Raw genomic sequence first — 21,027 nt, forward strand, 5'->3', positions numbered from 1 at the left:
AAGAAAGAAAGAAAGAAAGAAAGAAAGAAAGAAAGAAAGAAAGAAAAGAAAAGAAAAGAAAGAAATAAGAGAACGGGACTGCGAGAGAGGATTAAAAAAAAAAATGGGACCGAGCCATAGTGTGCTCTCAGTCCTCCATGTATTTTTCAACTGTCCCTGTTACAAGCAGGCAGGCCGAAACCCCTCCCCCAGTCCGTCAACATCTCGCAGCCCAATCAGCATCTTCATCTTCGGTCTCTGGAGGTGGGAGTTCCTGCATAGCAGGGACTTGGAGAGAGGCGTGGCTATTTGTGGCAAGGCAAGGTCTGACAACCAACTCCTGGCTGGAGGATGGTCATAGACGTGTGGTCCATGGATACAGCTCATATCATCAGGTTTGTGGCAAATGTTTTGATGTGCTGAGCCACCTGCTGGACCAAGCTGAGCTTAGTTTCTTCTTCGATTTCAAAGAATACCATTATTGGATACCATTGCTCTGGGCCTAGTGATTTTTAGATGTGTTATGTTTCTTTTGTTTTTTTTATGGCTATTAGGCTGTTGCATTGGTTGCTTCTGCATCAGGGTTTTTTGTTTTGTTTTGTTTTTGTTTGGTTAGTTTCTTGTTTTTTATTTTTGGTTTGGTTTGGTTTGGTTTTCTTTTCTTTTTTTTTTTTTAAAGATTTATTTATTATTATTATATAAAGTACACTGTAGCTGTCTTCAGACACACCAGAAGAGAGCATCAGATCTCATTATGGGTGGTTGTGAGCCACCATGTGGTTGCTGGGATTTGAACTCAGGACCTTTGGAAGAGCAGTTGGTGCTTTTATCCGCTGAGCCATCTCACCAGCCCTGGTTTGGTTTTCTAAGACAGGGTTTCTCAGTATAGCCCTGGCTGTCCCAGAACTCTCAACTCAAAATCTGCCTGCCTCTGCCTCCCAAGTGCCGAGATTAAAGGTATGCGCCACCCTGTCTGACCCCCATCACGGGCTATTTTGTACTTAAAAAAAAAATCAGCTGTATTCTTTCAGCTGAAATGTTTGCAATGTTCAAGAGGGTTTTGGATATAGTAGAAACTCAAAAATCAGTCCATAAGTGCAGCAGTTCAGGGTGCCTAGTGTAACCTCTGTACTGGTCTCTGGGTAAGAACAGTAACTGTGAAAGCAACCACAGCTGAAGAATACCACCACTGTGCAGTGTGCCAGTTGATTCACAGCAATGGCCCCTGTGACTTCAGCAGCTACTGGAGGACAGATAACCAACCGAGGATATCACAGAAGCGTATAATGGGGTTTTAATAAGATCAGGTGGTAGGAAGGGTGCATGGTGCGTGAGGACAGAGGTAGATGGATTGATTTCAATAAGAAAAAATAATTGAGGAAGTAAGGCATCTGGGAGGGGAAGCTGGGTTATTGTGAGAGTCCACGGATTTTAAGGACTGTTAAAGCTATAGAAAGTTACAAAGTAAAAACAAGGACAGGAAAAGGCTGGAAGAGGAAAGACAGAGAGGTAAAGAAGTACATGGATGCAAGTGAAAGCATGAGAGCCCTCAAGGCAGGCCAAGGCGGGTGCATCCTGTTCCAGGCCAACCCTCAACTTAATGAGTGCCAGGCCAGCCAGAACTGTGTAGAGAACCTGTAAAGGATGCTTTATAGGAGCCTGGGTGGAGAAACACCCAGAAGAATCTTAAAATCTAACCAAACAATATACAAACTAAAAACAAAACAAAACAAAAAAACAAAAAACCATTATGACACATGTTTGCAAGAATGGAGATCAAATAATAGTAAGGAATAAAAAACATACTTGGGAAATGGATTACTGACATATGAACAATGAGTCAGGAATGAGAGTCTCAGATCCTCTGGCTCTGGTAGGGGCCACAAGTGTCCTTTAGGGGGGGCTGGGTGGGAGCTCTGCAGCCTTTGTTCTGGGTTCTGGCAGTTTTCTTGATCCTGAACTCCCCTTAGGTCTGTTCTGACCCTGCAGGTCCAGGTTTATGTGAGAAGCAGCAGTGCTTCCCTTAAAGTCTCTGTTTCTTTTTGAAGCTCATAAACAATTTTATTAGGAAAACTGCAGAGCAGACAAACTGTAAATATCTCAAGTTGCCCAGAGGAGATGGAGAGGACAAGCCAGAGAGCTAGGGCTTTTGAGTTAGGCATGGGAAGTTAGGTCAGCAGGCAGCCACATCACAGGAAGCAGCCACAGGGTAAAAAGTGGGCTTGTGTTAGGAAAAGCATGCTTTGAGAAGAGACAGAAAAGCCAAAGGTTATGCTTTTCTAAATAATGGAGAACATCAGGCAGGCTTACAAAGCTGTGTGGCTGTGATTCTCTAAGTACTTCAAAGAGGGCAGGTAATTCTGAGAAAGGAAGGTATATTATCCCACTAAAGAAACGATTATTCCTCCTGTGGTGGCTTGAATGAGATTGGCCTCCACAGTCTCTTACGTTTGAATGCTTGGTCTCCAGTTGGCAGAACTGTTTAGGAAGGATTAGGAGGCATGGCCTTGGTGAAAGAGATGTGCCACTGTGGGTGGGCTTTGAGGTTTCAAAAGCCAGAGCATTCCAGTTAAGGCTCTCTCTCTGTCTCTGTCTGTCTGTCTCTGTCTCTCTGCCTTGTGGTTGTGGATCTGATGTAAGCTCTCAGGTGCTTATATATACCATGCATGCCTGCTTACTGCCTTTATCCTCACTATGTTGGTCATGGATGGACCCACCATTTGAAATTTTAAGCAAAGCTCCAGTTAAATGCTTTCTTTTATAAGTTGCCTTGGACATACTGTTTTGCCATGACAATAGGAAAGTAACTAAAACACCTCCCACTTCTTGAGCATGGCTGTGCCGTGGTCAGGTGATGGACCTGTACAATTGAATTAACTTTTTGTTTCAAGACAAGTTCTCTCTGTGTAGCCCTGGCTGTCCTGGAACTCACTTCATAGATCAGGCTGACTTTGAACTCAGAGACTGGCATGTCTCTGCCTCTCAAATGCTGGGGTTAAAGGTGTGTGCCACTGTCGCCCTGCTAGAGTTAACTTTTAAGGAAAGAGACAATGGTATGTCTCCATTCCGACTTCAATCTTCTGGCTAGGAGGTAGTAACTTTCACTTAATGGCTATCGATGCAACTGTACAACCCTCCCCACTCCAAGATGTAACTCTAAAATCATTTAGAAGATGGGCTGAAGACGGGCGGTGGTGGCGCACGCCTTTAATCCCAGCACTTGGGAGGCAGAAGCAGGCAGATTTCTGAGTTTGAGGCCAGCCTGGTCTACAGAGTGAGTTCCAGGACAGCCAGGGCTACACAGAGAAACCCTGTCTCAAAAAAAGAGAAGGAGAAGGAGGAGGGGGGGGGGAAGAGGAAGAGAAAGAGGAGGGAGGAGGAAGAGGAGGAGGAGGAGGAGGGAGAGAAGGAGGAAGAGGAGGAGAAAGAGGAGGAAGGCTGAAATCGGAGAATAAATATACACCCCACCCAATCCCACAGATTCTTTCTTCCAGACAGCGTGACTTCGCCGGGATAAAGTCAGTTCCAGAGGAGTCATATGTGAGGGTCTGATTCTCAGGCCTCTCACAGGCTTTCCTGAAGCAGTCTCTCCTAGCTTAATGAGTTCCTACAGCCAGTCTTGGTGAGAGCACAGGCTATCAGATGGAACTGTGGGGCATTCACGTCTGCTGAAATGTCCCTGGGTCCTGCACCTGCTCCCGAGTCACTTGAGACACTCTGCCCTATGAATGTGATTTGAGGTGACTCTATATTGAGCTTACTGGGCTGAGAGCTGCCCTTGCAGCCCTGGTAGGTGGAATGGTTAATCTCATTTGTCAGCTTGATGAGATCCAGAGTCAGTGAAGAGAGATGTGGGAACTAGGAACACTCTTTGCGGAGGATTGATTGTCAGTGGACGAGATAGGAAGACTCACCCACTATCTGAGGTGCCATTGGATGGGATGGGAAGACCCACCCACTATCTGAGGTGCCATTGGATGGGATGGGAAGACCCACCCACCGTCTGAGGTCCCATTGGATGGGATATGAAGACCCACCCACTGTCTGAGGTCCCATTGGATGGGATGGGAACACCCACCCACTGTCTGAGGTCCCATTCTCTTGGGATTCTTGGAATGTTTAAAAAGAAGAGAGCTGAGCACAGGCATTCATTGATCTCTGCTTCCTGACTGCTAGTGGGATATGACCATCTGCCTCAGACTCCTGCCATTTTGACTTTCACTCCATAGCAGACAGTAACCTGAAACCCTGAGACCAAGTCAGCTCTGACAGTTGCTTTTGTCAAGATATTTTGTCCCTGCAAAAGAAAAAGTAACTAAGAACATTTACACAGACAAACAGTGTTGCTGGTGGTGGGATACACTTGACCCCTGGAAACTGGTTTGCAGGAGAAATGTAGGTGAGTTTGAAACTCTGGACCAGAGAAGCTCTGAGTGTTCTAAGCAGAGCTTGGAAGGCCCGGGATGCTGAGAGAACCCCGCATTGTGCAGGCTCAGTTCCCAAAGTTTCAGAGGTGAACAAGGACTCTATCAGGAGCTGAAATAGGGACCATTCATATGAGATTTTCACTAAGTGTCTGAGCTAGGGTTTTACTGCTTTGAACAGACACCATGACCAAGGCAACTCTTCTAAGGACGTTTAATTGGGGCTGGCTTACAGGGTCAGAGGTTCCGTCCATTATCATTAAGGCAGGAGCATGGGAGCAATAAGGGAGGCACGGTGCAGGAGCTGAGAGTTTTACCTCTTCATCTGGAAGCTGCTAGCAGAATACTAACTTCTAGGCAGCTAGGGTGAGAATCTTAAAGCCCACACTCACAGTGTCACACCTACTCCAATAAGGCCACACCTACTACAACAGGACTGCACCTTCTACAGTGCCACTTGTTGGGCTGAGCACATACAAATCATCACATTAAGAATCTAATTTCAGGACTGGTGTGATGGCTCAGCGGGTAAGAGCACTGACTACTCTTCTGGAGATCCTGAGTTCGGATCCGAGCAACCACATGGTGGCTCACAACCACCCGTAATGAGATCTGACGCCCTCTTCTGATGCGTCTGAAGACAGCTGCAGTAAATTACGCCAGAGCAAGCCGGCCTGAGCAAGAAGGCCGGCAGAGGTCCTTAGTTCAACAGCAGCCGCACACATGATGGTTCACGGCCATCTGTACAGCTACAGTGCACTCATACACATTAAAAAAAAAAATCTAGCTTCATTCTGTTCACATCCTGAGAATTGGAAAGAAATTAGAATTTAAACGTAATGGACTAATTTCTTAGGCAGGGAGACTTTCAAGACAGGAAAGCATTCAGGCTAGCTCAGAGAACACAGATATAATTGTTAAAGAGGCCAGTACCACTGGAGAGAAACCTCCTGCACTGTACTGAGACAGTACTGAGTAAAAAAGTTGTTTGGGATAATCCCCAATCTGTCTTGTCAAAATCCAAATTGACTTGAAGGTGGATGAACTGAAGGGGTTGCTGGCTTTCCAGGGCCAGCAAGCAGAGTGATACAGCTTGGTCCCAGGGGACCACATATTGAGCCCACAGCAGAGCTTGTTTTTTAGTCATGAAAGCAGGCAGGTGGATCTCTGAGTTCAATGCCATCCTGGTCTACATAGTAAGTTCTGGGACAGTCAGGGCTACACAGACAAACCATGTCTAAACAAAGAAACGAAACAAACAAAAAAACCCAGAACAGAATAGGATATGTGTGATGCAGCCAGCAGATTCAGAGAGGTGGGGCTACCTAAATCCACTGGTGCCCAGAAAATTACACCATGAGCTCCAGATGCTGGGCGTGGAGCTAGACACCATGAGCACCAGATGCTGGGCGTAGATCTAGACACCATGAGCGCCAGATGCTGGGCGTGGAGCTAGCTAAAGGATTTGGTTTTTAATCTATGGTTAAGAGGCTGCCTTGAGCATTAGAGGATCTGTTGCACTTTGACCTTCTCAGCCATTGAAATTGTTAAAGACTGTGGAGCGTTTGAAGTAGCCTTGCATCTTGCATTATGAGCTCGGAGATTTGTGGACAAAGAGTGGAAGGTCATGATTTAAATGATGTGCTTTGGTGTCAAGTTGACCAGGGGTGGGATTTTGATGGTTAGTCTCAGCTGTCTACTCCGTGAGGTCTAGAATCACTTGACAGACAGGCCTCTGGGCATGCCTGTGGGATTATCTTGATTAGGGTGAGGTGGGAAGACTCACCCACTGTGGGTGGTTTCATTCCCTAGGTGAGATACTGGACTGTATAAAAAAGGGAAAGCGAGCCGGGCGGTGGTGGCGCACACCTTTAATTCCAGCACTTGGGAGGCAGAGGCAGGCAGATTTCTGAGTTTGAGGCCAGCCTGGTCTACAGAGTGAGTTCCAGGACAGCCAGGGCTACACAGAGAAGCCCTATCTAGAAAAAACAAAACAAAACAAAACAAAACAAAAAAAAAAAAAAAAAAAAAAAAAAAAAAAAAAAAAAAAAAAAAAAAAAAAGGAAAGTGAGTGGAGCACAAGCATTCATTGCCTTGTGATTCCTGACTGTGGGTGTGGCCCCGTTCCTGACTGTGGATATTCTTCAAGGAGCTGCTTCAAGAGCTACCATCTTGCCATGAAGGCCTATATCACTGAACTATGGGCCAAAATAAACCCTTGTCCATTAAGTTGCTTTTGTTAGGGAATTTGCCACAGCGACAAGACAGAGTAACTAACGGCAGGCTATGCAAACCCAGGCTACCCTGCACTAAACTCTTTATTACAGAAGGTCAGGCTCCGAGGGAGGTGGAGATGGAAGTGGTTTGGGTGGCTGAGAAGAAAGAGGTGAGGGAGGATTTGAGATAGGCCTAGACTTAGAGGGTGATAAGGGGCTGGCCAGGACAGCTTGCACTTGTTGGGTTTTTTCTTTAGTGGAGGACTCTGGTCTGGTGAAGCTCAGAAAGATGTTCTCTAGGGATAGCTGGCTGAGGGTGTAGCCTTCCAACATGTAGTCCTTCTTGGCTTGTTCCATAATGCCAAACACCTGTAGAAAAAGGAAGCCAGTTGCTGCACATAAGTCCACCCCTAGGTGATGTGACGCACGCAGGAAGAAGTGATGTGACGCACACAGGAAGAAGGGATGTGGGCAGTGCAGAAGAGGCCACTCTCCGAGACAAGGCCCACAGTGTGCCTCACTCCACTGCTAGAGTGCCTGCAAAGGAGCCAAAGCTGGGAGCTCAGCTGTCAGCTCTTGTGGTAGGAATGGTGCCAGAAAGGTGGGTTTCCAGTTGGATGTGTGGCTCGCTATGCTATGCTAAGCGCGTGGCTGGCTCCTTGCTATGCTATGTGGCTGGCTCCTCTCTAGGCCTGTTCTTGGAAATCTGGGGTGGGAAGAGCTGACTTCCCAGGCTCCTTCCTTGCAGCTCATACATTTCTCTCTGTGACCTCCGCACAGACATCCCCGTGGTGTTGGGAGAGGAGGGACTGGCGCTCTTGGAGAGTGGGTGAAATGAGGGTTGCACTCACCTTTGCCCAGCTGAGGTTTTGGCCAGGCAGGTAGTATTGAACCATGTTTTGGTGCTCATCTTCCAAATTGCTGCCTGTACAAACACAGAGACTGTTTCTGGGAAGGCTGGACTGGAGGGATAGGAAGGGCAGCCTGAGTGCCAGAATCCACAGGGACTGACTGCAGGGCAGCTAACAGATCCAAGGCAGGAGCCCTGGGGCCCGTCCAGCACCATCACACACCTGGGAAGGTCAGGCCCATAAAGGCCTTGAACTCCTCTAGCGTCTGCTGCTGCCATTTCCTCCGGACCTTGGCCTGCAGGGAGTAGCCGCTGCCAAACTTGCTCTTGAGGTGCTGTGGGCTGCCCAGGCACTTGAACTGGCCCTGGACCATGATGGCCAGCCGGGTACACAAGGCTTCACATTCCTCCATACTGGGAAGAAGGAGAAAGCCTCAGTGATGGAGGAGGCCGATGCCTACCCTTGAATGTCAAAGTCTTGTGTAGGCAGGAGGGGATCTGTGCACAGGCAGAGCAAGCCATTCCTGATTCCCCATGCTCTGCCCAGGGAAGGAATGTCCTGGCCGACGCGTGTAAGGTGTCATGGTTTAGCTTCTGCTTACCTGCTCTTACCCCAGCCACCCACTCTGGCTCTACCTGGCTCTACCTGTGGGAGGTGATGACAATGGTCGTGCCCGACGCACGGACCCGTTCTATAGTGTCCCACAGCAGGCGCCGAGCCACAGGGTCCATGCCAGTAGACGGTTCATCGAGCAGGATGACTGCGGGCTCTCCAACGAGGGCAATGCCAGTGCTCAGCATGCGCTTGTTGCCACCACTGGGGGAGGGGCAGACAGAGGTGGGAACACGGAGAACGTAACTGTGGTCTCCAGAATGTGCACGTTCAGCACCCAACTCTCGCCTTCTTTAAGGATCTCTATGAGAGCCGGGGGTAGGGCATGACCCATCTGAGAGTAAGGTAGAGGACTATTTTAGTTAACAGTTTTTCTTTTCTCTCTTTTTTTTTTTTTGGGGGGGGGGATAGGGTTTCTCTGTGTAGCCCTGGCTATCCTGGAACTCAGTCTGTAGACCAGGCTGGCCTTGAACTCAGAAATCCTCCTGCCTCTGCCTCCCAAGTACTGGGATTAAAGGCATGCACCACCACAGCCCAGCTAACAGTTTTTCTTAAGAAGCTCACTGTGTAGTCCAGGCTAACCTTGAACTCTCCATCCTTCTGACTCAGCCTCTTAAGAAGTGTATACTACCATACTGGCTTTATTTATTTATGTTTCTTGATTAAAAAAAACCCATTATGTGTATGTGTGTATGCCTGAATGCAGGTACTCACAAAGGTCAGTGGGTATCAGATCATCTAGAACTGGGGTTACACGTGGTTGTGAATGGCTTTGTGGGTGATAGGAACTAAGTCTGGGTGCTCTGCAGGAGCAGTAAGCATTCTTAAAGGCTGAGCCATCTCTCCAGCTCCCTCATTAAACTCACACAGCATTTACTGTGTGCAAAGCTTCGCTCTAAAGTTTTTAAATGTAAATTCGCTTGATCCTCCAAATACACAAGGAGATATGAAAAGCTGCCCCAGACTCAAGCCGACAAACTGGGCGGAGAGTCGAGGACTCCATCTGACACCGGAATCGGCTAGAGGCGTCTCTCCACTTTCCAGTTCCAAAGATGGAGTGCTGACAGGCGCCTCCCACAGGGCACCTCTTACAATGCAAGGGGAGGAGAGTCTGTAAACTTGGGCAGTCAGTTCCAAGCTTTGAGTAAGCTAATCTGAGTTAGGGTTCTGTCACTGGTAACAGGAATAAATTACCTAAGACTCCTTGGGAGACATATCATGGTGAAGTAACAATGATTTACTATGAAAACCTACCCTATCCAAAATAGGAAGCTTGACATGAAATAACAGACGGAGATCTGCCTACCCTGTTGTTCTAATCATACATGACGACATAGACATGTTCTCAGCCACAACAACTGCCTCTGGCTTGGGATGGGGACCAGCCTCCCTCCACTTCCATCTCCAGTGGCACAGACAGTCCAGTTCTTCTCTGCCTGACAGGCTTTACTCTACAATCCAGTTCTGAGAAGAACTGGCATTATCTTGCAAATGGAGATGAGAAGGGTAAGGGAGCCCCCAGACTCACCTATAGGTCTTCACCAGCTTGTCTGCGTACACACACATGAGTAAGTTCTCGAGGATCAGGTCGACACAGGCTTTAATGTGGCACTCAGGGATGCCCCGGATACGAGCATACATGACAAGCATCTCTCTTCCTGTCATGAAGTTTAGTAGGGCATCAAACTCAGGACAGTAACCAATCCACCGCCGCACCTGAGTTACAACAGCCCGAGAGGGAGATACATTAGAGTGAAGCCTCTTCCAGAGCTTCCCCATACCTCCAGCTCAGTGGTTCCCAGACCCTCCCCTGGCCTGGTGCTCAGTTTTGCTCTCATAAATATTCATGTCTACTATGGAGACAGTTGTGCAGCATGAAGGAGCCATGCATAGGATGACAGTATGCTGGGCGGTCTTAGCTTGTAGCCTTGCTGGTAGTGTTGGTATACAGGTTCTAAAAGATGGAGGAAGAGGAAGAAGAAGAGGAGGAGGAAGAAGAAGAGAAGGAGGAGGAGGAGGAGGAAGAAAAGGAGGAGGAGGAGAAGAAGAAGAGGAGGAGGAGGAGGGAGAAGAGGAGGAAGAGGAGGAGGAGGAAGATGGGGAGGAGGAGAAGGAGGAGGGGGAGGAGAAGGGGGAGGAGGGGGATGGCTTGGTTTCTCCTCTTGCCCACATGTCCTGAAAACAGAAGTACTCAGTGTCCCCTATTTTAGGGGTCAGGAGAAATATCTTGATTTTCATGTCTCTCTTTTTAAATTACTTCTCATTACTGTTATTATTATTATTTTATATGATGTGTGAATGTGTAGCGGAGAGAATGGGTGTACATATGCCACTGTTCATAACTGGAGACCAGAGGACAACTTTGTGGAGCTGGTTGTCTCCTTACACTTTTGAATGGGTTTCAAATATGGAGCTCAGGCTTTTGTAGCAAGTGCCGTTACCCACTGAACCATCTCAGTGGCCTATCCTTTCCTTTTTATAAATGTTTTCTATTAGACATGCAGTTGATAAATAGAGTATATACATAGCCTATTTTATATACATATGAAACATTTACATGAAGGCCTCCGGAGTCTCTGCCAGGGGTGTGTGGCCTGCTTGGTGTGTGTCCTCCAGACTTCTGTGTTAATGCCAGGTCTTACAGGGACATGCTCTCCCAGAACAAGGCTGCTTGCATGCTGGTGTCACCCCATGTTTACTGTTGTTTAATGTGCTCTTCTAACAGAACGTTACAGCCTGTAGCTCCTCGCGGGTCGCCACATACAGCCCTACTCCTAACTCACTTTGGCTGCTATGTACCCAGAACAGGTTTTTAAAATATTCTTTTAAAAATTAAATTTTGAAGCTGGTGGTGCACGTCTTTAATCCCAGCACTTGGGAGGCAGAGGCAGGTGGATTTCTGAGTTCGAGGCCAGCCTGGTCTACAGAGTGAGTTCCAGGACAACCAGAGCTATACAGAGAAACCCTGTCTTGAAAAAAACAAAAAAAAAAAATTAATTTTTGATAATTTCATTATTTTAAAAGATTTATTTATTTTACGTATATGAGCACACTATAGCTGTCTACAGACACACCAGAAGAGGGCATCAGATCCCATTGCAGATGATTGTGAGCCACCATGTGGTTGCTGTGAATTGAACTCAGGACCTCTGGAAGAGCAGTCAGTGCTCTTAACCACTGAGCCACCTCTCCAGCCCCCTTTGGTAATTTCATGTGTATACAATGAATTCCAATTATTTTCACCCTTAACTTCCCTCATCTCCCTCCGAATGTTGCAACTCCACCTTCCTACAAACACCTTCTCCACATGCATACCACCTTGTTTTGTTTTGTTTGGTTTGTTTGTTTTTTTTTTGTTTTTGAGACAGGGTTTCTCTGTGTAGCCCAGGCTGTCCTGGAACTCACTCTGTAGACCAGGCTGGCCTCGAACTCAGAAATCTGCTTGCCTCTGCCTCCCAAGTGCTGGGATTAAAGGTGTGCGCCATCACCACCTGGCAATAAATAAATATTTTTAAAAAAGGTAAGGTGACACAATTTTTGCTTTTCCCCTCCCACTCAAGAAGCTGTGTCACCTGGGGATGAGGACAAGGCAAACACAAAGCCACCTGCTTTGTGTCTGCTTAGGGAAGAAAGAGTCAGAAGCTGTCAAGAGATAGAATGAGGAGTTCAGTTCCAGGTGACCTAGAAAACAGATGCCTCCAGATTAGCCTCGAACTCATGAGCCTCCCATTTCCATGTCCTGAGTCCTGGATTAAGGTCACACTGTACCAGGCTAAGAATTTTTTCAAATCATGAATGCTAGGTTTTTGATAAACACTTTTTAAGCAACTTTGGATAAGCATCTTCTAGTGAGAGTCATGACTCTCAAAAAAGGAAAAAAAAGAGAGAGAGAGAGAGAAATAAAGGAAATGCTTCAGCAATCCTGGGAAGAAGCAAAAGGATCCTGGGAAAGATGTGTTGGGCAGGCTTAAGCACGTGCATGTAGCCTCACAGCAGTCTCCTTGTTTCGGGTGGGGGTGGTAGAGATGGGGGCTGGGGAGGACTCAAAAGCTCCTTCCAAAGTTTCATTTCCTCTTTGCTTCTGTTCCTTAGGATTGAGCCTTCAAGTGTAGCCTACTCAATAAGATCTCCGCCTCCTCCAAAATCCAGAAGAGAGATCCAAACTGACAGAGGAGCAATTTGTTACACAGAAATGCAAGAGAGGCGAAAAAGCAAGGCAGCTTGACTCCTAAAAAAGGTAACATAACTTGGAGCCAAAGAGATGGGTCAGCGGTGAAGAACACTGGCTGCTCTTCCAGAGGGCCAGGCTTCAATTCTCAGCAACACATGACAGCTCATACCTGCCTGTAACTCTCATCCTAGGGGAGCCAATGTCCTCTTCTGATCTCCATGGCACCAACCATGCATGAGATACACAAACATATATGGAGCAAAACATCCTTGCATAAAAATGAATATTAATTAAATGTTTAAAAGATGACAACTCAACTACTGAACTCAAAGGTCCTTCTTGTCACTGTGATCCATGGGTACAGAAAAAGAAATTTCAACAAAATCACAGAAGAAAATTTCCCAAGTCTAAGTAAAGAAATACCCATCAAGTGATAAGAGGTATACAGAACACCAAATACAGAAAGGAAACTTTTAAGACAGCCAGGCAGTGGTGGCACATGCCTTTAATCCCAGCACTTGGGAGGCAGAGGCAGGTGGATTTCTGAGTTCGAAGCCAGCCTGGTCTACAGAGTGAGTTCCAGGACAGCCAGGGCTACAAAAAGAAAACCCAAAGCAGCAACAACCACAACAAAGGAAAAAGAAAAGAAACTTACCAGACACATAATAATCAAAATACTAAACATACAGAACAAAGAATGTATATTGAAAGCTGCACATTAGAAAAAATAAGTAGCATAAAAGTGCAATCCCATCAGAGTAACACCTGATGGAGACTTTGGAAGCCAGGAGGAACTGGACTGATGTTCTGCAAGTTCTGGACTACTACAGATGCCAGCCCAGACAACTGTACCTGGGAAACTATCAGTCATAGTTGAAGAAGGAAAATAATGCTTCACAATAAAAATAGATACAAGGAATTTATGTCCTCTAAGTCATCTCTACAGAGGATAGATACTAGAAGGAATACTTCGTTCTTATAGTGGTTTGAAGGAGAATGCCTGCAAAGACCCAGGTACTTGAACACATGGCCCGGCCCTAGCTGGTGGAACTCTTTGGGAAGGATTGGGAGGTGTGGCCACGTTGGATGAGGTATGTCAAAGGCACATGTCATCCCCAGTGTGCTCTCTCTGTCTCCTACTCTTGCATCAAGATATGAGCTCTCTGCTGCTACTCCAGCTCTTTCTGCCACCATGCCTGTGCCTCAGGATCATGGACTCTAACTCTCTCAACCCATAAGCCAAATAAATGATTTCCTTTGTAAGTTGCCTTGGTCATGGTATTTTATCACAGCAAAAGAAAAGTACCTAAGACAAATCTAAAGAGAAAGTTAAACACATAGAAGAGGATGCAAAGAAAAACATACCAAAATGGTTAACCAAAAGAGGTCTAAGAAAACAATACCAAAACAGCAAAAACTGGAATTAAACCCTCCACTAACTCCCAGTTCCCCATAAGAAGACAGATGAATAGACTGCATTAGAAAATAGAGCCAACATGTTTATTGCCTCCAAGAAACACACCTTACCATCAAGATACTACTTTTGGATAAAATATTGCAAAAATGTATTCCAAGCAAATGGAACTAAAAATGAAGCTGGCATAGCTCTTTTAATGTCTGATAAAATCAACTTCATACCAAAACTAGTCAGAATAGATAAGGAAGGAGACTATGTGATCATTAAAGAAAAAAATTAAAGAATATTGTATATCTCAACATTTGTGTACTAAGTTTCATAAAAGAAACACCATAAAAATCTAAAATCACATATAGACCCCAACATAGTGATAGTGGATGATGTCAATACTGCACACTCACCAACAGACAGGTCATCTGGACAAACTAAACAGAGAAAACTCTGGAATTAACTACTATAAAATTAAAGGAAACTATCACATTTACAGATCATTCAATCCCCACACTAGAAATAGACTCTCAGAAGTCCATGGATCTCTCTCCAAAACTGACCACATGGTTGGACACGAAGTAATACTTAATAAATATAGGAGAATTGAAATTATATCCTGAATCTCATATGACCAAGCTGGACGACACTACCACCACCAACAGAAACGGCAAACGCACACAGTTCTGGAACTAGATAGCACATGTGAATGAGAACTGGGTTGACGGGGAAACCAAGAAGGAAATTTAAAACATTTTAGAATTCATTGGAAGGGAAAACACAACAGAGCAAAGTCTATGGGGATAGAGCAGGCCGTTCAGAGAGGAACGTTTGCAGCACTAAATGCTTACATCAAGAACTGAGTGCTCTCATACTGACAACTTAATGCCACACTTGAAAGCTTTAGAAAAACAAGAACAAACAACACCCAAAAAGAGTAGACTGAAAGAAATAACTAAACTCAGGGATGAAACCAAAATGAAAAAAAAATACAAATAATCAGTGAAACAAAGAATTGGTTCTTGAAAATGTTCACAAGATAGCAAAACTTCAGCCAAAACAACTAAAAGGGGAAGAATTTCCAAATCAATAAAATTAGAGACAAAAAGAGAGACATTACAACAGATGTGGAAGAAATTCAGAGTCTTAAGATCATACTCTAAAAGTCTGTATTCTATGAAACTGAAAAAAAATCTAAAAGAATGGATAAATTTCTGGTTTAGTTAAGATTTTACTGCTGAACAGGGTTTTACATGGTGAACAGACACCATGACCAAGTCAATTCTTTTAAAGGCATTTAACTGGGGCTGGCTTACAGGCTCAGAGGTTCTGTCCATTATCATCAAGGTGGGAACATGGCAGCATCCAGGCAGGCATGGTGTGGGATAAGCTGAGAGTTCTACATCTTCATCTGAAGGCTGCTAGCAGAATACTGGCTTCCAGGCAGCTAGGATGAGGGTCTTAAAGCCCACACTCACAGTGACATGCCTACTCCAACAAGGCCACACCTACTCCAACAGGGCCACGCCTTCTAATAGTGCCACTTGCTGGGCTGAGCATATACAAACCATATTCATATAACCAACCAAAGTAAAATCAAGATGTAGTAAACAATTTAAATAGACCCACAACATCCAGTGAGATAGAAACAGTAATTGAAAAATTCACCACAGACCATGCCTGCCTTTGTGTGGGTGCTGGGGATTCGAACTCATCATCTCCTGCCTGTGCAGCAGACACTTTTTCCACTGAACCATATCACCAATCCCATGAAAGTGTTTTTAAGAAAAATTTCTGGCCAGGCATAGTGATGCACACCTTTAATTCCAGCTCTCAGAAGGCAGAGGCAGGTAGATCTTTCAGAGTTTGAGACAAGCCTAGTCTAGAGTTCTAGAACAGCCAGGGCTACATAGAGAGACCCTGCCTCAAAGCAACAACAACAGCAAAAAATTTTTTTTCTTCTTTGTGGTCTCTTGCTGTAGCAACTCAAATGGGAGCACAAGAAGCATGGGCTCAAAGCGAGGGTCAATGGGATATGAAAAAATAGCAGGTAGGTCAGATGATGGCTGAAGTTGACAGCTCCAATACAGTCAAGCTGAAGAAAATGGACATCCAGGTTGGCAAGATGGCTCCTCGGGTAAGAACACTGACTGCTCTTCCAAAGGTCCTGAGTTCAAATCCCAGCAACCACATGGTGGCTCACAACCACCAGTAATGAGACCTGACTCCCTCTTCTGGCGTGTTTGAAGACAGCTACAGTGTACTTACGTATAATAATAAGTGAATCTTTGGGCTGAAGCGAGCAGGGATGACCAGAGCAAGCAGAGGTCCTAAAATTCAATTCCCAACAATCACATGAAGGCTCACAGCCATCTGTACAGCTACAGTGTACTCATACACATAAAATAAATAAATAAATCTTTAAAAAATGGACATCCAATGACATCACCAGTCGGCAAAGGCAGGGAATTTTCCTAAAACTTAGACTGGAGGATTCCTCCCTATCTCCGAGAATCCCTTGTAATGTGAAGGAAGTTCCACCTACAGGATAGACCCCGGCCAGAAGCTACTCCACACCACTGTCAGCAGCTGGGGGGTCTCTGAAAGGGAAGCCCCTAGCAATCAGACTCAAGACTTCATTGGTTTGCCTTGGGATGTTATAGAAAATTGTTCCTATGATTAATGAAAGTAAAACAGACCTCATGACAATGAAAAACAAATTCTGGCCAGGCAGCAGTGGCACATACCTGTAAGCCTAGCACTTGGGAAGCTGAGGCAGGTGGATCTCTGAGTTGCCTGGACTGCAAAGTGAATTCCAGGACAGCCAGGACTACACAGAGAAACCCTGTCTTGAAAACCACAAAGCAAAACAAATTCTGTGTGTGTGATGCTGGAGATTGAAGCAAAGGCTTGATGCGTGTTGGCATGAAGCCTGAGCTGCATCTCCAACTGTGTCCTCCAATGTGTCTTTTTCTTGAGTGTAGCTTCATGCAGTATACTGCCACTCTGGCTTAGGTTATTTCCTACATTGGTGGTCTTCTCTGGACTCCTGTTTCTGTTTAGAAGTCTGATGTCAACCTAAATGCTGTTCTTGTCCAGGCAATCCGCCTTTTCTTGATAGACTTTTACTTTTACTTTAGATTTTATTTTGTGTGTGTGTTTGGTTACAGAAGTATTACTATAACAATGTTCCATGGAAGTAATTTCTTTTTATCCTGCTTACCTGCTAATCCTGTTTAGGGTCAGCAGGGGGTGGATTGAATATGCTTGGCCTATGGAGAGTGGCACTATTAGGAGGTGTGGCCTTATTGGAGGAGATGTGGCTTTGTTAGAGGAAGTGTGTCACTGTGGAGGTGGAGATATATATATGATAATGGACTGAACCTCTGAAACTGTAAGCCAGCTCCAATTAAATGTTTGCCTTTATAAGAGTTGCTTTGGTCATGGTGTCTATTCATAGCAATAAGACCCTAAGACAGAAGTTACTACCAGGGACTGGGGCCTTGCTGTGATAGGCCTGACCATACTTTTGTTTGGAGGAATGTGGATGCTGGGACTTTGGAAAGCAGAAAAATGATTTAAGTGGGGCTTAATGGGCCATCCTAGTAGAAGCATGGAAGACAGTGGTGCTGGGGGTGATTTGAAATGTGGGGGCCTGGCCCAAGAGGTTTCAGAGGAGAAGATTAGTATGTTGCGTAGAAATCATTCTTGTGATATTTTGATGAAGAATATGGCTACATTTTGCCCTTGTCTGAAGAGTCTGCCTGAGGTGAAGAGATTTAGATTAATCTCAAAGAAGCCTAGTTTAGACTTTGTCTTGTCATTCACTCTTATAAATAGCATTTTAATCACACATAGCAAGCTTTGAAAGAAAAATACAAAACGTATGGTTCAAAAATTAAAGGGGCACCAGGAAGTGGAATGGAGATAAATCCTGTGTTTAAGAATATTAAATGGAATTAAGAGAGTGGTGACCTTGGAGCAAGATGCCACCCAGCTAAGCTTATTGTTAACGTGTTTGCAGTTGTATGAGGGATAGTTATACCATGTTCAGCATTATTATGACCTATTACTGTTTCCATTTGGATATAAGAAGATATGATTGTGTGTCAAATTGACAAGAATAGATTGTGATGACTATTCTCAGTTGTCAATTTGACTGTACCAGGAATGAAGTGCAATCCAGAAATGGAGGGCACACCTACGATCCAGATCTTGAGGCCTAGTGGCCATGCTTATAAAGATCTTGTGAAAAGGAATTAAATCGGGCTGGTGAGATGGCTCAGCAGATAAGAGCACTGACTGCTCTTCCAAAGGTCCTGAGTTCGGATCCCAGCAACCACATGGTGGCTCACAACCACCCATAATGAGATCGGATGTCCTCTTCTGGTGCATCTGAAGACAGCTACAGTGAATTACACTGGAGTGAGCAGGACTGTAGCGAGCGGGGCCAGCAGAAGGTCCTGAGTTCAATTCCCAGCAGCCTCACACATGATAGCTCATGGCCATCTTTACAGTTACAGTGTACTCACACACATAAAATAAATCTTTAAAAAATGCACACATAAAATAAGCAGTTGAATAATGAATGGGTCCAGAACTCAGAAAACAAGTGTATAAATAAATTAAAAAAAAAAAAAAAGAAAAGGAATTAAATCAAAGCTTAGGTCCAGGCATGATGGTATATGCCTTTAATCCCAGGAGACAGAGGCATGCAGATCTCTGGGTTCAAGGTCAGGCTACTAAGTAAGTTCTAGGACAGCCAAGCTTAGGCAATGAAAGCATGTAAAACAGGAAGCTGATGAAGATGTAATAGAACAAGGGGCCATGTCCCAGACCCAAAAAGCAGCAGAGCTCAGCAGCTTTGGCTGTGTGGCTCTGGCTTTAGAGTCAAGTGTAGAAGGGGTTCTGGGGACAACTGATGCTGGTTACCCAGAGCTAAGAAATCAGCAGCAATTAAGAAGAGATCATCACTGAGGTGAAATCTTCTGGGAAGTGTTTTCTTTTTTTGTTTTGTTTTGTTTTCTTGAGACAGGGTTTCTCTGTATGGCCTGGCTGTCCTAGAACTCACTCTGTAGATCAGGCTGGCCTCTAACTCAGAAATACGCCTGCCTCTGCCTCCCAAGTGCTGGGATTAAAGGTGTACGCCACCATCACCTGGTGTGGGAAGTGTTTTCTGAGAGTACAACACGTTGTGTTCCAGAGACAGGCATAGTGCTGGCAGCAGTACCATGTGGTACTCATTTTGAAAGCACAAAGGGGTCATGGAGAGCAGCTAAGGCTTGGCACAGTTAGAGGTCAGGAAAGGACATGGGTGAAGGTGACTCACTGGCAGTTGAAGGCCCAGGACTGAAGGGATCATGCAAAGATGCTGAAGCTTGACACCATGGAGAGAGCCTATGAGAGGCTATTGGTGAAAGTGCAGCCTAGTTGTAGTGGAATACTCCAGCGTATTGGAGATGTCAATACCATGAGATGACCACCAAGAACAGTGGCAGCAGTGGAGTGGAGTGGAGTCAACCAGAGCCTAGAATGCTACAGAGAAGAGAGATAGAAAAGTGACCCAAGCCCTTTGGGGGAGTCCAGAAGATCATGTGCAGATTCCAGACATTGGAGCAAGAAGCTATGAAATTCAAGTTGCCTTGGAGACCCCAAAATGTTGGAGATGCCAGAACCGTGGAGTCCTTGCCAAGGAATGCTGCTAACAGTGAGTGGAACCAGCCCAAGAGAAAGAAGTATGTTTCTGTCATCACCACTGAAAGGAGCTGGAGCTTGAAGAGTGCTTTGACATCAGTCATGGAGATGCAGAGTTCTACTTGGCCTTGTTGGTTTTTGCTTTGGTCCAGTATTTCTTCACTGTGACATTTGGAATGGTAAATGATTTCACTGAGGTGCCATGATATGTTGTAATCTGCTTTTTTATATTGATTTTATATAGGGGATTACAGTTAAGAGACTGCATGAATCTCAGAAGAGACTTTGAACTTTGGAGTTTTAACATTGTTGAGACTGTTATAGACTATGGAGACTTTTGAAGTTGGACTAAATGTATTTTGTATTATGCTATGGCTAGGTATGGCCCGTTGCAGATGTTTGATCACATTATGACCCCCTGCCCCCAAGATGTGAACTGGAAAAACCTGTTTCTTATTGTGGTGTGGCTCAGCCCTAGCATATACCTTTAATCCAAGAGCTTTCTGTAAACAGGATTAAATAAAAGTCAATTATAGGTCAAGAGGCAGAGCAAGCAACCTGTTGACAGGGAGTGAACATCGGAGAAGAAAACCAGGGAGAGTAAGAGGAAGTCAGGAGGAAGGTAGAGAGACATACAGGAGGCATAAGGGAGGGACACTCAGTTTGAAGGGTTTTTATGACAGTGTGGAGAATGACTTTGTCCCTCTGGGACATCAGTGAAGTAGGAAGGTCAGCTGGGTGCTTTCTCTGCCTCCCTGAGCTAACAGGCTTTCACACCACCATCTGGCTCCTGAGCCTTCATTTGTAAAATCAAACTTAATGGGTTTTGTTTTATAAAAACAACAATAGCCCCCATAGACTCATGTGTTTGAACAAGCCTATGGGGGCCATCAAGTAGAATGTGGTGGTTTGAATATGTTTGGCCCATGGGAAGTGGCACTATTAGGATGTGTGGTCTTATTGGAGGAAGTGTATCACTCTGGAGGCAAACTCTGAGGTCTCACATATATGCTCAAGTCTGACCAGTGTGAGACCCTCCTTCTGGCTGCCCTCAGATGGAGATGGAGATTTCTTGGCTCCAACAGCACCAAGTTTGCCTGCATGCTGCCTTGCTCCCTACTATGATGATAACGAACTGAACCTCTGAAACTGTAAGCCAGCCCCAATTAAATGTCTGCCTTTATAAGATTTGCCTTGGTCATGGTGTCTCTTCACAGCAGTAGACTCAAACTAAGACAGCAGGTCTTCATTCACTTATAATTATAAACGAGTGTCTTTTGCAATGTTGGACAAATTTTAGCTCCTGTCCAGTTGTGGAAGCTGAGTCCTACAATTTGACACAAGATTAGCATTGGCTATCTGGCTACTTGGGAAGCATCAGCAAGTGGGCAGTGGTGGGAGCTAGAGAATCAAAAAGAACCGTGCAGGGATAGAATGCAAGAACAGTGAGCTATGTGCACATCACTTAGGAATACCACAACCTTCAAAACAGATACAGAGCTACCAAAAGAGCCAGGTATAGTGGCACATGCCTATAATCCCAACCCTTAGGACTACAAGTTTGGGGTCAGCCTTGGCTACATCATGAGACCTTGTCTCTAAACAAAACAAAGGATTTACTAAAAGTCTGGGAAAGAATTGTTAGTGATAGAGATGGAAAAGGAGAGAGGGAAGC

At 45.1% G+C, this 21,027-nt stretch overlaps 1 protein-coding gene across 3 annotated transcripts in view; it reads right to left on the bottom strand.

Moving 5' to 3' along the window:
• Nucleotides 1-6,692: 6,692 nt before the first annotated feature.
• Nucleotides 6,693-21,027, bottom strand: part of LOC116077841 (ATP-binding cassette sub-family A member 17) — an 88,448-nt gene continuing 74,113 nt past the window's right edge. For all 3 annotated transcript variants that reach the window (XM_031352654.1, XM_031352653.1, XM_031352652.1), the window contains 5 exons: nt 9,611-9,798; nt 8,116-8,286; nt 7,693-7,883; nt 7,471-7,544; nt 6,693-6,988 (listed from right to left, as the gene is read on the bottom strand). In XM_031352654.1, the coding sequence (XP_031208514.1) occupies nt 6,725-6,988; nt 7,471-7,544; nt 7,693-7,883; nt 8,116-8,286; nt 9,611-9,798 (888 nt within the window). In that variant the 3' untranslated portion in view covers nt 6,693-6,724. The remainder of the gene's footprint in view (nt 6,989-7,470; nt 7,545-7,692; nt 7,884-8,115; nt 8,287-9,610; nt 9,799-21,027) is intronic.

Source organism: Mastomys coucha, unplaced genomic scaffold (genome assembly GCF_008632895.1).
Source record: "Mastomys coucha isolate ucsf_1 unplaced genomic scaffold, UCSF_Mcou_1 pScaffold5, whole genome shotgun sequence".
Lineage (NCBI taxonomy): Eukaryota > Metazoa > Chordata > Mammalia > Rodentia > Muridae > Mastomys > Mastomys coucha.